The sequence below is a fragment of the Corythoichthys intestinalis genome, chromosome 14 (genome assembly GCF_030265065.1).
Source record: "Corythoichthys intestinalis isolate RoL2023-P3 chromosome 14, ASM3026506v1, whole genome shotgun sequence".
In the NCBI taxonomy this organism is placed as follows: domain Eukaryota; kingdom Metazoa; phylum Chordata; class Actinopteri; order Syngnathiformes; family Syngnathidae; genus Corythoichthys; species Corythoichthys intestinalis.
The window spans coordinates 20,369,889-20,386,362 of NC_080408.1; the positions used below are offsets into that span (position 1 = coordinate 20,369,889).

At 38.3% G+C, this 16,474-nt stretch overlaps 1 protein-coding gene across 1 annotated transcript; it reads right to left on the bottom strand.

Moving 5' to 3' along the window:
* Positions 1-827: 827 nt before the first annotated feature.
* Positions 828-15,334, bottom strand: LOC130930154 (homeobox protein Mohawk-like). Its single transcript, XM_057857911.1, has 6 exons — positions 15,091-15,334; positions 10,369-10,528; positions 10,131-10,284; positions 8,729-9,061; positions 1,254-1,287; positions 828-1,146 (listed from the first exon to the last, which is right to left on the bottom strand). Exons 1-6 carry the CDS (start codon positions 15,261-15,263, stop codon positions 828-830), a joined length of 1,173 nt encoding a protein of 390 aa, XP_057713894.1. The 5' UTR covers positions 15,264-15,334.
* Positions 15,335-16,474: the final 1,140 nt, after the last annotated feature.

Sequence of the window (16,474 nt, forward strand, 5' to 3'; positions counted from 1 at the left end):
ACCAAGAAGTTGCTACCAAAATCTTCCACCATAAATGCGTAAAAAAACTCTTAAGGCTGCATTGACGGTGCTCGACTAGACTGGGAACGTTCGTTCATCCGAAACCAGAGCATTCAGTCATTCTGTCTGATTTTCAGGGCATTTACAGGTCATTTCCTTTTGAGTTTGAGTCACTTCCTATAAATTTGGGTGATTCCCAGGTCACTTCCTGTTTATAACTCAAAATAACCAGGAAGTGACTCATAAAATGCCCCAAAATCAAAAGGAAGTAACTGAAAATCAACAGGTAAATGGCCCAAAATTACCTCATTGCCTGGCATTGGCTGCCACTGACGGCCATAGACGTCCAATCCGTTTGAAGTGGGAGGGATGGCAGCGAATGAACGTCTAGTGATAAACTCATTCCAATTCACAGCAGAAGCTTGTTTTTTCTGTTTATTGTTCTGTTTATTAGTTATTTGTTGGATATCCTAGAATTTCCTGACCAATGTATCGATAATCTTTGTATTACCATATCGTCAGATTATCGTTATCATGAGCTTTGCATCGCGTATCGTATCGTGAGGTACCAAGAGGTTCCCACTCCTAATCACAATTTATGAGGAGACTTCACATTGGCTTTATTGGAAAGCTGCTGTCAAACTCAAGGCGTCGGATGATGATCCAGTCTCAAAGAAGTTAACTTACTCAACAACAATAGGAATATACAATATGAATAGCATTGATTTATAAAAAAAAAAAGGACATTTTACAAATGGTTTCATCATTGCAAAGGAATAGTTCAGAGGCTGCCCTGAGGCATATTATTATCACAAGTTGATGTTGAATTAAACATTGTTAGCTAGTCCCACTTTGATAGTCTGCACCTCAGAGATGTGGGATGACCTCTGAATGATGCGGCTGGTGAGAGCAGACCGCTCAGTGCTGCTCTGCCTCGGCGCCAAGGTTGCCACCGTGATGGACGTCTTCCTTCTCGTGATAGACGGGGATGCTCTGTAGCAGCTGAGCCCAGCGGCTGTGCTGAGCGGCGTTCTCTTGCTTTTACAGCTCTGTCCGTGGGCCAAACTTGTCAAGGCTACGGCAGCATTGATTTCCCGCCAGTCTTGGTTGTTTTGACTCTGCTGATCTCTTTCTTGAGGCTGACCGCTGTAGACGTAGCCAAGAAAACAAATGGTAAAATGTCAGACAAAACAAAACAAAGCTTCCTTTGATTGACAATCTTGAGAGAGACGAAAGGAGAAGAGTGCAATTACCTGTCACATTTAGATGATGTGTAGTCCAAATTCTCTGGAAGATAAATGTATTCATCAGTTTGCTTGATTATAGTAATTGGAAACAGTACAAATACATTAACGTTTCAAATGTACAGTGTATCACAAAAGTGAGTACACCCCTCGCATTTCTGCAGATCTTTATATCTTTTCATGGCACAACACTGACAAAATGACACTCTTTGTGCAGCTTATATAATAGAGTTAATTTATTTTTCCCTCAAAATAACTCAAAATATACCCATTAATATCTAAACCCCTGGCAACAAAAGTAAGAATACCCTATAGTAAATACGTACATCCCTAAATGTCCGAATTGAGTACTGCTTGTCATTTTCCCTCCAAAATCTCATGTGACTTGTTACAGGAGTGCTGTCAGCATTGCTGCACAGATTGAAGAGGTGGGGGGTCAGCCTGTTAGGGCTCAGACCATATGCCGCACTCTACATCAAATTGGTGTGCATGGCTGTCACCCCAGGAGGAATCCTCTTCTGAAGACGGTACACAAGAAAGCCCGCCCGTCTCATCAGACCATAGGAGATGGTTCCAGTAATCCGTGTGCTTTGCTGACATGTCTTCAGTAAACTGCTTGCGGGCTTTCGGACCCCCTGCCTCTTCAATCTCTGCAGCAATGCTGACAGCAATCCTGTAACAAGTCACATGACATTTTGGAGGGAAAATGACAAGCAGTACTCAATTTGGACATTTAGGGATGTACGTATTTATCAAGGGGTGTACTCACTTTTGTTGCAAGGGGTTTATACTAATGGCTATATTTTGAGTTATTTTGAGGGGAAAATAAATTACCTCTATTATATAAGCTGCACACAGACTACTTTTCATTGTGCCAAAGTGTCATTTTATCAGTGTTGTCCCATGAAAAGATATACAGTGCCCTCCATAATTATTGGCACCCCTGGTTAAGATGTGTTTTTTAGCTTCTAACATTTTTTTTAAAATTCAAATAATATAGGACCTTAATGGAAAAAAAAGAGAAAAATCCAACCTTCAATACAAGTGCATTTATTCAGTGGGGAAAAAATCCCACATAAAGAAATAATTATTTGACATCAAATAATGTTTGTCACAATTATTAGCACCCCTGGTGTTAATACTTTGTACAACCCCCTTTTGCCGGCAAAACAAGGTCTGGGGACTGAGATGGCCATGGGAGGAGCTTGATTTTGTGTCTGGTGAACCATTTCTGTGTAGATTTGGACATAAGTTTAGGGTCATTGTCTAGGTGAAAGACCCAGTGACGACCCATCTTCAGCTTTCGGGCAGAGGGCAACAGATTTTGATTTAAAATGTCCTGGTATTTCAAAGCATTCATGATGCCATACACCCTAACAAGGTTCCCAAGGCCTTTGGAAGTGAAACAGCCCCGCAGCATCACTGACCCACCCCCATACTTCACAGTGGGTATGAGGTGCTTTTCAGCATGCGCATCTTTCGTGGCACTCCAGACCCACTTAGAGTGTTTGTTGCCAAAAAGCTCAATCTTGGGACCGTGTGCTTTGGTCAGATGAGACCAAGATTTACAAAGCTAATAAAAAGTATGAACACCAGGGGTGCTAATAATTGTGACACACATTATTTGATGTCAAATAATTATTTCTTTATGTGGGATTTTTTCCCCACTGAATAAATGCACTTGTATTGAAGGTTGGATGTTTCTGTTTTTTCCAATTAAGGTCCCATATTATTTGAATAAAAAAAACAAATTATTAGAAGCTAAAAAATATCTTAACCAGGGGTGCCAATAATTATGGAGGGCACTGTACTTAAATATCTGCAGAAATGCAAGGGGTGTACCCACTTTTGTGATACACTGTATGTCATCATTCTGACATGTTATAATAAGTTGAAAATTTCAATCAATGTGTCATTATTTTTCCTCAAAACAAAACTTTAAGAGCAGGACGTGACGGCTTTAAAATCAAAATGCATGTGAAAATACAGTTCAAGTCTTAACATGTCGTGTTATCAATTGCAAAAGGGTGTATACACATTTCTGGGACTCCCTGTAAAATATGCTGGAGGGCCCTTATACAAGTTTTGTTTTGTTGAATACTCTGCCGGTGACAGCAGGAAGACCAGCTGGACAAACAGAAGCAAGGTGAATTATGTCATAAGTCTTCAATATGGATATGTATTTGTGAACAAGAAACTCCCCACTCAGCATGTGTGTTTTCATTTTGCACAAAAAAACGTATTGTGCCTACCAGGCATGAGTCCAAACAGCTTTTTCGCTACTCTGTAAAAAACACAACCCTAAAGACCTTGATGCCCCTCTGGGCTTTTAAGTGGGGGTCTTGACCACGTTATACAAATCACATCTAGTACAGTAATATAAACACTCTTAGTTGTTATATGGAAATGTGAGGTAACGTGATGTTTCCAGCCTGTGAAATCCAGACAGATGTGTTTGAAGTGACCTTGTGAGTTCTTTTGTGACATCATTTTAAAGTTCATCACTTGTTCACATTCCACATGTTTTGTGACCGTTTTAGCATTTCTGAGCAACACTACTGACATGTTTTAGTTGACTTCGGGCCTGTCATGAATCTGGCAGAATCAATTTCCACAGCAACTCCACAGAGGAGTCGCGCTAAGTTGCAAAAAGTCATAATATGACCAGCAGGGATACATTAAGAGCGTTCACAAACATTTCAAGAGTGCTGCTGCAGTGGATAATGAGTTCAAGAAAGCACAGAATAGTCCAAAACAAATATGATTTGAGGTGCACTGACTGACATGTTTAGGGGAACACTTTTACGTATTACTCTTGAGCCATTGCAGAGTTGATATGAAGCGGAGTGACTAGGGATGGGAATTGATACGATTTTTACGATTCCGATTCCATAATCGATATTGCTTAACGATTCAATTCTTTATCGGTTTTCTTATCGATTCTAATTTCGAAAAAAAGAAGAACAAACATTTTGATTGGCATCAAGTTTGTTTAATCAGAAGTCACAACCTTACAAACTCACAACGAGGTCAAAAGAGGCCCAAAGCCTCAATGTTAACTGTGGCTATAAGTGGCAAATGCACAAGAATGTGTAACATTTTACTGAAACATTTTTCTAATAGAAATAAAAAATATTGGTATATTTTGGCATATAGGTCGTTGTTCTGCCTTTGGCAATGTCCCCAAACTTTTTCCTGTGAGGGCCAAATAACTTTTCCCTTCTATGATGAGAGGCCGGGGTCAGTTTGTAACAGAAAAAGTGTGACGATTGCAGGAGTGCGTAAATGTAAAAAAAAATTTATTTTTCAGAAAGCCACAATCAAATAACCCTCTGTGGATTCTTCATGGAACAAAAGTAAATAAAATAAAAATAATAATATAATAATAATAAATAATAATAGCACTATTAATTAAATAGATAATAATCAAATAACCCTCTCTGAGTTATTCACTGAAAAAGGCCAGGAAATAAATAACACTACTGAGGGAGAAAAAAAACAAAAAAAATTCAAAATGCTCTCTGGAATTGTTCAGGGAGCCGGACCAAATATGGAGCCGCGGGCCGTAGTTTGGGGACCCCTGTTTTTATTTACCGGTATATTGAAATGCATGCCTTTTAGTTTTTATGGTGCTTTCACGCTCAAGTGGTGGCGCCCCTGCGCTTCCTCACGCGAAGAAGAGCGCGCTCACGTGAAGAAGATCGCGCTTACACCGAAGTAGAAGAAATGCCGTATCCAAGTGAGTGAGCGAGTTAGTGAGAAAGGGAAACACTGCCACGAGCCTATGTTCTTTGTTAATGTTTGTAAAATATCTACAGAGCCAACGCCTGTATGTATCATCTTCTGTGTTGTTGCTGTGTGTTTCCACTCGCGATCGGACACTTAAATAAAGTTGTGTAGTGGTTTAAACGATGTGCTAATGCTAGCGAACGCATGCTAACTGTTTGTTATTACTGTGTTAGCAGCTAATCATCGCCGATTTACGTTGATGCAAACCTGTTTGTTATTGGGGACGAAATTGATTTGTTTCATTTCTATTTTTAGTTTCAAGTGATGGTTGAATAAAGTCAGCAAATTATACCAACGTCTTCTGCATCGTCATTTGGGAGTTTAGCTAGCTGTATAGCCAGGACTGAGCCTTAGCGTCTCGGTGAGGACAGTGCAGTCTATTCCCTCCCGATGCAGTTATTTTCATCTCGCAATGACTGCAAGTCGCTTTGTTGTAATTTTTCCTTGTGAAGTGAAGACACACTTTCGACCGTTCGAACCTACGTGCTGTCATTGTTATGTTTACAGCGGCAATGCTCGTGCTAAACTATAGTAACCTTTCATTTTCACCCTTTTTCCTGGTGAAGTGTAGCCAAACTTTGGAGCGAGTGGTTCTTGGCGCCATGCTAGTTTGATGCGTCTGGACAACAAGACACGTCACGACGCAATTTCTGTCTTTAGGGATCGTTAAAGGGATCGTTAAGGCTTTTTCATTGTGATGTCGAGGCCTCGAAACACTCGGAACCGGTTCCGAATTGGAATCGGATTTCGATTCCCGTCCCTAGGAGTGACCAGGAGATAACTATTTTAGCATAGCATTCTGTTGAGAAAAACAAAAGACAACAAAAACAAAAAAAAAACATTACCTGTTCTCTGTTTTGTCCAAAATATGTGAGTCTAATTTTTTTATGTTCCTTGTCCTATTATAATAGTTTTAGGCTCCCATATCTAAAATGTAGATGTAGTTACCTGGCTGCTAGCATTAGTTTTTGTTGTGGTTGTCGTTTCTTTAAATCTCGAAAGGAAACATTTGGTGGCTGAACTCTTTAATTTATATATTAACTATAAAAATTAAATTATAAAATTATTATAAAAAGATAGATTTATTTCTCCTTGTAATGTACATTATAGTGAATTACTGTATATTCTTCTCAGAATTCAGTTTTCATGGTTTTGTTTTTGCAAGGTAATGGAATAATGGTGCATAGTTTCACCGTTTTGGATGTACCCAGCTTGTTGAGCCTTTTCATCTTCTGTATAGTTTTATGCCATTTAGCGATCTCGAAACCACCAAAATTTGTCAGTTAGGCAATGGGGCATCAGAGAGTTTGTAGGATCATGCTCTCTTAACAACCTGCGTGAAGTTGGCCCCCCATCAAACGCAAATTTATGGAAATGTCATTCGTTTCTCCTTGTTTTGTGGACGTTTGTGCTGAAAAAAAAAATCTTTTGTGTTGCTATCATTTTTGAGATATTAACAATTCTTTTATAGCTCACTCTGAGGTCAGCCCCCCCATAGATTAATTAGAAATGGCTAAAAAATTGTGTCAATCGTTTGTGCTGTAAATTTTTCGTTTGTTGAGATATTGAGATATTAATTTCGAGTGATGACTTGACTCGCAGCCCCCTATTTGCTGCAAAATGGACCCGAAGAGGTGCCACTTGTTTGCGCTACGTTTGTGCTTGTTGTTAGGACACACCTTTGTTATTAAGAGAATTGATACGCTTCGTCAGCCGCGACGGAGGTGCTGCAAATTACGTCATCACTCGAAATTTATATCTAAATATCTATAAAACGATAGCAGCACAAACGGAAATTTTTACAGCACAAACGTAGCATAAACGAATGGCACCATTTCAGGTCCATTTTGGAATAAATAGGAGGCTGTGTGATGTCATCACTCGAAATGAAAATCTCAAAAATGATAGATAGCAGCACAAACAAAAAAAAATTTTACAGTACAAACCAGCTCAAACCTAGCACAAACGAATGACATAATTTTTCTATAAATTTGCATCTGATGGGGGCCCACTTCACGGAAGTACCTTAACAACGGTCTCTAGGACATATGATGGCCGTATAGTAGGCGGAGTTTGTGAAATGTCAATTAAACGCTCTAAATTATCCAAAGGTGTGAGAGATTGTTTTTCTATTTGTACCATGTAGTCAGCTGCGTTAGGCTCCAGGACTCAAGAGGCCAATGCCAGAATGGTGTTGCCGAAAGTCTCTTTATAGTGTGATATTTTATTTTCTAAAAATCAGTGAATTGTGCACAGTCGCATTTTACCAAATGGCAGTGAATGCTTTTAATTATGCTGTTTACATTTCACTTTATTGATATAAATGTTGATCTGAGGGTGAACTTGAGGTTACTGAAGATTATGTGCTTTATCAGACCATAATTTAAATAACACTCCACAGACAGGAACGATTTATCTGTTTTCGGGGAAGCAGGCCCTGAGAGCAATAAAAACCTAACTAAACACATTGTTGTAAGCAATGAATAGTGGCTTCAACCTTCTAGAAATGTAACTTTTTTCATGAGCATGAGTAGGAAAGCAGGAGTGAGTAAAACAGGCAGCCAGCATGTGCCTGATTTAAGTAGCAAACTCAAATGGGATAGAGCCGAATGGATTAATGTTTTCGAACTGTGTTCTTTCAAAGCTAAGATGTCATGCCAAGAGAGGTTTGTGTGCCCTGCTGACAAACTATTTAATTGCAAGATGTTTTAGCTGAATTTTTCTACTTCTCACTCTGGGGAAAATAAAATCTTAGACATTCGGTAATTGTCCTTGAGGCCCAACTGGACATTTCCACCAGACCAAGAAGCTTAAGCGGAACAAATGACGCATTCTCGTGTGTGGAAATGATATTTGCAGTATGCAGCAAAAGAGGCCAGCATCAACGCCATTCGAATTCAAATTGAAGGATTTGTACCTTTGCCAGACTTTTGCTGGTATTGTTTTGTCCAGAACTTGACTTCTGCTGTAATACCAGGAATTTAAATGCAACATAACCCTGAAGAGACATATTTTTCTTTCCAAGAGTTTTTGTAAACTTAATTTTGAAATTTCCAATTAAATTGTACCTATTTCTTAAAAGCAGTATCATCTTCATTTTATAAGGACATTTTGACTATTAGGGAATAATTGACTATTTTCAATATGAAGGCTTTTATGTCACTGGATTTGTGTCAAATATATTGTCTACATATTGTACATCATTGCAAAGTCACTTCTCACTTGTAGTATTTCATTGCACCTTTAAGGTGGTACATGCCAACTACATTTACACTGGAAGGGTTGGCAGCGAATGATAATTTTTCTTTGCAGGTTCTGTGAATCATTGCTGCCAGCTGCCCCGATCAAAATCAATTAAATCAACAAAAATGGTAGTCAGTGATTGAGACCTTGAGTGATGGACCCTGCCAGATTATGAATAGTAACACTGAGGCATGGTGGTATATTACTTTTTTCAAAGTATTGACGGGTTTTGTTATGTTGACATAATAGTAGATGTATTAATAGGTGAATTAAGTAAGACCTCAGACTGGTCTGGTTCTCAACGTGAATCTTGCAATATTAATAAACGAAATGCTTTGTCTTGTATTTTTTGAAACTTTAAAGTACTGTATCCAGGTGGAATTGGCTTGGATTTAATGTAAAACTCTTCGGGTCTGAACGAATTTTTAATAAGATTTGACAGTCAATCTCACCCTTTTGATAAATGAAGTTTGTCTCCGTGTCATAGGAAGACGCCGGGGACACAGCATCCCTTTCACCGTCGTTTGAACTAAACGATTCGGAGTGGCTCCTCCTCTTCAGGGCAACACCATCTGCCTTGCTTGCCATCATGTGCCGCAGGGTGTCGTTCAAGTAACGATTCAACAAGCTGCTCTTGTACTTTGAAGGAGGTGAGGTGCCGTCGTCGCTGTTGGCGGGGTCAGCCATGGTGAGAACTCCACCCTGGTTCTTTATCCCATATATATGTGATGAGGAAGTTCCCATATCTGATGAGCAAATGGGCGTTTGCAAGGGACAGTCATCATCTGCAATAAGGCATTTAAAACAGTTGACTGTGGGTATTTTTGAGGTGGGTAGAGTAACTAAAATTTGTAAAAAAAAAAAAAAAAAAAAAAAAAAATTTACTACTTTTTAAAAAGTAAAACAAGTGTTATTTCAAAATAATATTGCTCAATTAAAGCAGTCATCTAATGACTTTACTCATGTACAAGTAAAAAAGTATGCGGTGAAAAGACTACTCAAGTAATTAGAAACTGCATACAATGTCTGATTTCTTTTATTTTTTAAATGGTATGTTTTTATTCTCAGCACAACGTCATCTATCTGAACTGTTATTATAATCACCTACTATACGACAATATTAGGGGAAAAAATACATGAAAAAACATCAGATTCCTTCTAGAAAAATCTACACAAATGAAACATCATCCGTCCAAAGAGCATGAGTGTCCTCTAGTGGAGAAAACGTTTCCTACCATCAAATTTAAACGATCATATATCTGGTTTTCTGAGGTCTGTCGGTCCCAAATAAAAAAAAACAACTGGGATAAAGGTTAAAATCTCTGATTTCAGGTAATGTTGACGGCAGCACTCTTGGTCAATTAGTTAATTTTTTACAGCGCTTTAAAGACTCCACCGGATTGGACAGGCCAGCGTGATCGTAGGACTTCCAACTGCAACGTTGCGTGGTCATGTGACTGTATTGTTACATCTGATTGGTATAATGGAGTCATGTGATCATTATTGCGACGTCTCATGGGTTAAACTGGTAGCAAAAATAAGCAAAATCTAATATTGTAGTAAAGTCTAAAAAAAATGTATAATATAGAGGAAAAATGTAACAACTCTAATGTAGCCCAAAGTCTTCTTCACAAATCTACTCAAGTAAAAAGTATGGTGTGGTAAGATATACATTTTACTCAAAAAGTTACTCCAGTAACAGAATAAATATATGCGTTACAACCCACCTCTGTAATGCATTCTGCTGGCACACTTACAGGATATAGTGGAATCAATTAGAAAATTTGAACTTTTATTATTAGTAATTAATCAGCTGAACCTCTAATACCTTAAAAGCGTTAAAGTTGTCCTCACCATCTGAGTCAGTGTCATTGCTGCAAACACTCAGTCTTTCTGCATTTCCCTGGATGTATTTATTGTACAGTTTGATCCTTAAGGCCCAGCTCAAGTCTGGTTGCCTCACTGTGTTCTTCAGTCTGCGTCGGGCGTTTGCAAACCAGTTGGACACCTAAACACATTTTAAAAAATCATTCAAGTAAAGTTATACCAACATTTCCCGACATTCTGGCACTGTCCAATTTTCTTGCCTCACCTGCACCAGAGTCATATGGGAGCCCAGGGCCAACAGAACCTTTTCAGTCTTAGTAGGGTAGGGATTGTCCCGGTGTTTGTACAGCCAATGTTTGAGTGGTCGGGCCATGTCCTGCAGCACCTGTCTCTTGTGGCGAACTTTGACTCCACCCATGCGACACCTGGAGAAAATCTTAGAAGCTCACTTTCTAGTGATAATAAGTAATAATACATTTTATTTCAAAGCACCTTTCGCAAGGTGTAGGTTTGGTGTTAATATTGGTAGGGACGATATAATGCAATAGCCTGCATGTACAGTTTTTGCTGGGGACGGGACATTAATAAGTCCAAACATATTTGGTGATCGGGGGTCAGGGCTACATTTCTTCCCAATATGAAGCTAATTAATTGATACACAAACAAATTAATGCAAAATAAATCTGTATTGACCTATACTAACTTTCACACTGCAAATTTATAACGTCTTAATCTGATAATTTTCGTTAAATCTAGTCAAATAATTTTCTTCATTTTATTTTGAGTGCTAAAGGCTAATTTAAGAGATTAATGCGTCAGATTCTTCCACTTACTATACAGTAGTAAATACTACTATTTGTACGTATTGAGCCCATACATCTAAAAGTTGTTCATTTTACAACTAAATCAAGAAAAAAAAAATCTTTCAAATAATGTTTTGAACAATATTCTTGAATTAAGAACATTTCTGACAAACAAGTTTTTCTTTTAAGATTAAATATACAAACGTTTTGCTTAAAATAAGTCTGTTAAGCTTATTTTGAGCAAGCTGTTTTTTTTATTTTTTTATTTCAAGAAATCTCAGTGAGTAAAATTGACTTCAAGCGCTGTAGCAGTAGCAAACTTAGTGAAGTGTTCCCCAACTCCACAACATTGACGTCTTTTTACATTACAGTGGCTGCTGCTGGCGGGGAAAAAAAAAACCTTCTAATATCCCTCGTCTTTGAAGGGGCGGGGGAGACGGCATGTTGTATTTCTGTCGGGCTGTGAATGGTGTGTGTGTGTGTGTGTGTGTGGGGTCAATTCATCAGCCAATCAAATGTGCGTTTTAGGGGAAAAAATGGACTGGCACATTCAGAGAGTGAAAAGGGGTCAGTGTAAGTCTGAACATAATAAAAGTACTGTAATTCACTTAATAATGGTAGGATCAATTCTATTCTTACAACATATAGGAAAATAGGAAGGATAGATAAGAAGAAATGACTTATATAACTGAAGTCATTATATAATGCAAATAGGGTTCCGTAAAAGTTGTTGGGGATAATATGAGCATCCTGAAAAATTGGTAGTGTTATGTCGCTACCGTCCCTAAACAAACCTACGCGCTTGCACCTTTCTCAAGACTCAAGGTCATCGTGCATGATCAAACAGATACAGTGATCTTTTACTACTTCTCGCTTTAAACTTTGCAGTCCATCGTGGATTTTTTTCAATTAAAAAAAACAACAACATTATCTTATAGCAATGTCCATGTCCGATCACATACAGCCTCTCACCCTCCCTCCTGCGGCTTTTCTTACTCACCAGGGCAGCTGCAGTTAGTATTTTAACGTTAACGATGAGTGACACGCGTTAACGCTTTGATCTTGCGAAAGAAGCTTGGAAGTGTTGCGTTCAAAGGAGCCGAGTTGTTTAGCTTGTTAAACACTAGCGGCAGTGTGCTGTGGCAACTCATTGTGTGTGTGTAAGTGCTCTCAGCAACGTGACCAGAATTGAGTGGACTCACTCAATGAAGCATTTAATAAAGACAAGCATTTTGCTCCATTATTCATGTTTAAAAATAATTCGGTGCGTCAGCAACACATTTCAAACTTCATTATAATTATTACATTTGATGAAATGTTTATTCTTATTCTTATTATTAATATTATACTTTTGGGGGGAAAAGGGGAAAGGGCAATTTTGCTACTTTGACACTTAAAAAATGTCGATTTGAAGGTGGTAATAGTGTCTGAGGCCTTTATATGTTCTGGGAAGGTGCTCCAGAGGCGAGGATCTGAGTGGCTGAAGGCTCTGGACCCCATAGCGGTCAAATGGACAGGTGGGACGGTAAACTGATTGGATGCGAGAGATCTGAGCGTGTAGATGGGAACTTGTATGTGGAGAAAGTTTATCCTGATACTAAGGGACCAGATGGTGTAGAGGCCTTGAAGGTTATAAGATTGATTTTGTAGATGTTGGGGAACTGGAGTTGTTGCAAAACGGGTGTGATGTGACTCAGGGAGGAAGTTCTCATGAAAATCTGGGCAGCCGAGTTTTAAACCAGTTGCAGTTAAAGAATAGATTTGGCCGATAAACCAAATAATAGAGAGCTACAGTGTTATGAAAAAGTATCTGAACCTTTTGGAATTTCTCACATTTCTGTATAAAATCCCCATCAAATTTGATCTGATCATTGTCAAAATCACACTGATATAAAGACAGTGTCTGCTTTAACTAAAACCACCCAAACATTTATAGGTTTTCATATTATAATCCTCTGCCTAAAGAGACTTAAAGAGCAATTGAAACCAATTTTTACCAAACAATTTAAGTCAGGTGTGTGCCGAATCACTGATGAGTGGTCTAAAGCTGCCCTGCCCACTATAAAATAACACACCTGGTAAGAATTGGCACAAAACATTAAATATGATTGTTCCCGCAATTATTTTCCCCCTTCTGTCATTGTTCGCATACTATCCTCATTAAAATATGAAAACCTATTAATGATTAGGTGGTTTTAGTTAAAGCAGTTTTTTCATCTGTGTGATTTTGACAAAGATCACATCACATTTTATTTTGATTTTATGCAGAAATGTGAGAAATTCCAAAAGGTTCACATACTGTACTTTTTTATAACACTGTACAGTAATCAAAGTGAGATGTGACAAGGCTATGGACCAGAGCTGCAGTATTCTTAGGTGAGAGAGAAGGAGGTACTGTGGAGGTGAAAATAAGATGAACGGGTGATACTATTTATGTGGCTTTGTTGTTGTGTTGTCTGTTGAAAGTGTGGTATCGAGGATGACACCCAAACTCTTACACTGGAGTAAGGGGGAAATGGAAATTGAGAAATTCATTTTAGATGGGGTAGATTTAGTGCCAGTTAGAAGAATTTGGGTGTAATCCACATAGCAGTGGAAATGGATGTTTTGTTTGAGAAATATATGGAGAATGAGCTAAATGATTAATACGGGGGTCCAAGAACAGAGCCACAACAGTAGTCGGCAAAAGGCCAAATTATCAGATATAGAAGAAACATAGCTGTGTGTTTTCAACTAAAATGCAAAATACAAGTTAGCTGTGCCACATATAACGTATTATTCATTTACAACAAATAATGTAGCTTTGTTGATTTATGCTATTAACATATAGTCAGGCTGAGCAATTTAATGCTTGTCCAAGATGCTGAAATTTACACTTTTATGTGGGAATTTGGTTTGGTAGTGTTCCTTTGACCCAAGGGCGTAGTTTTGCATAGGACGGTAGGGACAAAACACTACCAACTTTTCAGGATGCTAAAATTGTCCCCACCAACTTTTAAGCAACTTCATTTGCGTTATACATTGACTTTAGTTATATGTCAATTAGATTGTCTTCCCATATGTTTTAATTGTTGTAATTGACCCCACCATTATTAAGTAAATTATTTTCACTATTTGCAGACTTACATGTACCTCTTTTCACTTGCTGAATGTGCCGGTCCATTTTCCCCCCTCCTAAACGCTCATTTGATTGGCTTGACGCCCCCAACAAACAAACAAACACACACATTAGATATCAGGGATATTAGAAGTTTTTTTTTCAGCCAGTAGCAACCACTGTAAGAAATGTAAAAAGACATCAATGTTGTGGAGGTGGGGAACACACCACTAATTTTGCTACTGAAAGTCTGACCTGCATCAGAGTTAGCATAACATTAAACTGTTTGAACTTTCTAACCTAACCTGCAAAACACGAGTAGGAAGCTGCTAAGAGAGAATGGTCCTTCGGTATGAGTTTTCTACTGTTAACATTAAATTAACTGTGAGAAATGTCATGAACTGAGGTCTACCCTCTTCTCCACGATTTGACTTACTTTATTTATGTGGTCTTAAAGCAGTCCACAGGAGCGTTCATTTTTTGCTCAATTTGGCTGTGCTTGTGGACAAAAGCAGTAGTGTTTTACCTGAAGGACAGATCCATTTTTATTTATTTATTTGTTTTTCCTGGAAAAACAAGTTTTTTCAGTTATATTTAATTTCTTTATTTAGACAATGTTGAGTGGTCTTTAGACAAATTTTGTTTTCTTTTAATTCCTGGATCGTTAAGAGATGATTAACAAGCTTGTATTTATTTTGTATGTTAATATAATTTAAGTCATGTTCAAATAACGCAATTTAAATTTGCTCTTAAAATCCGGACATTTTTTCTGGTAGTTTTCAAAATGTTTCTGTAATAGTTTTTGAAAACAAAGGTTTGAATAGAACAGTTTAGGCTGAACCAATACACGCGAAAGAAATCAATACAGGTTTTTTTTGCATTGATCATTATGAATGCCCCGTCCCCAGCAAAAAGTGTACATGCAGGTTATACTGTTATATCGTCCCTACATTTGTTGAGACCAAACCTACGCCCTTGCTTTGACCTAAATTAAAATATGTGCCTCACCACAAAGTGTAGGACTCACAGAATTCCAAATAGCGAAATACAGAAAAAAAATTGAGGTTCCAAAAGAGAAAGCGCATACCCATATTTTCTGTACTTGCTGCAGGAGCTGTCTTCAGAGGTCTCCTGAAATTGCAGCAGATCTGCGTTCCGAGCGCTTGTTAAACTGGTGTGAGTGACATAGTTCCGTTTGTTTATCTCTTCAACCTCCAAATGAAGACGAGTTTCAGATGCCATCCCGATAACTGTGTTCATTCTCAAGGAAGAGATTCTCCCAAATTGAAAAGTGCATTCGTAAATTTAAAGAAATAAACAAAGGCAGTTGGCTCCCATCCTGGACAAAGTTTCAAATATTCAATTGACTCCAAAATGGTAAAAGTAGCCTCTGCTCTTTTCTTTCAAAGTGTTGACAATGGTTAGTTACAGTTTCAGAGTAAAGTTAAAGGATGTTGTCTGGTTTTGTTGAGCAGCACTTTGGAGAGTTCAAATAACGTGTTTCCCTCCTGCCCACTGGTCCTCCCACCATCCAATCGCTACTCTGAGGGAACCCTAACTGAGCAGCAGCTGGAGCAGCCCAAGATACGCAAACGATTGCACGGCAAACGTGCTTATTAGATCTTGTCTGCTGTTGAGTAGTTCAACAAGATCTCATATTTTCTTCATGAGACATATGAGCCTCTTGCAAGCTTGCGGTTTGACCAAAAATCGTGTCAGCAAATAATATTGCATGTTTTACCAAGGGATTCGGGAGCTGGAATTACAAGTTTCCTAATAAGTAGCAAAACCACGCCGTGCTTTGTGCTAGGCAGCAAATTCCGGAATTCAGAACAAATTGGGCCATATTAATATCAACAGTCACACTGGAAAATAACACTGGTCCTTCTCATCTAATCCTTCGCAAGTGCTGCTTATTTTGTGCACAGCCATGTGGAGTGAGGTTTAGGAATTGTGAATCATTTGCACTGTCTGCATATTGTGCTGTCTCCACAATATGTAACTTTTATAGCGGAGGGTTTAAGATTCTTCCATTAAGCGGCTTGGGATGATGAACCCTGACATGGCTCATGTTCTCAGTCGGACGTGTGAACGTAAGCTGGTCATAAGTAAGTTGAAAAATAATGACATCACAGCAATGCGACTCATTGTGAAGTCAATAAACAGGAACGTTTCTCTTTGAAACATTGTGTTTTGTGCTTCTCCGATTCCAATCTTCTCCTGAAGATGTATAGTTTTATGTAAAGATAAGTGAACCAAACTCAATTTTTATCAATCTGTTGTGAACACTAATTTTTGATAAGTATTAATTTGGGGCTGGAAAACATGCCTAATTTGACGTATCTCAGTTAAGTCAAATTAGACAAAATAATTTTTTGTACCCAGTGTTCTTTGGGCATTCTTTCAGACATGCCCAGATCTGCCTCGTCTCTTGTGTCTTCAGTGCATTGTTGAGCATTTTAAAATACAGT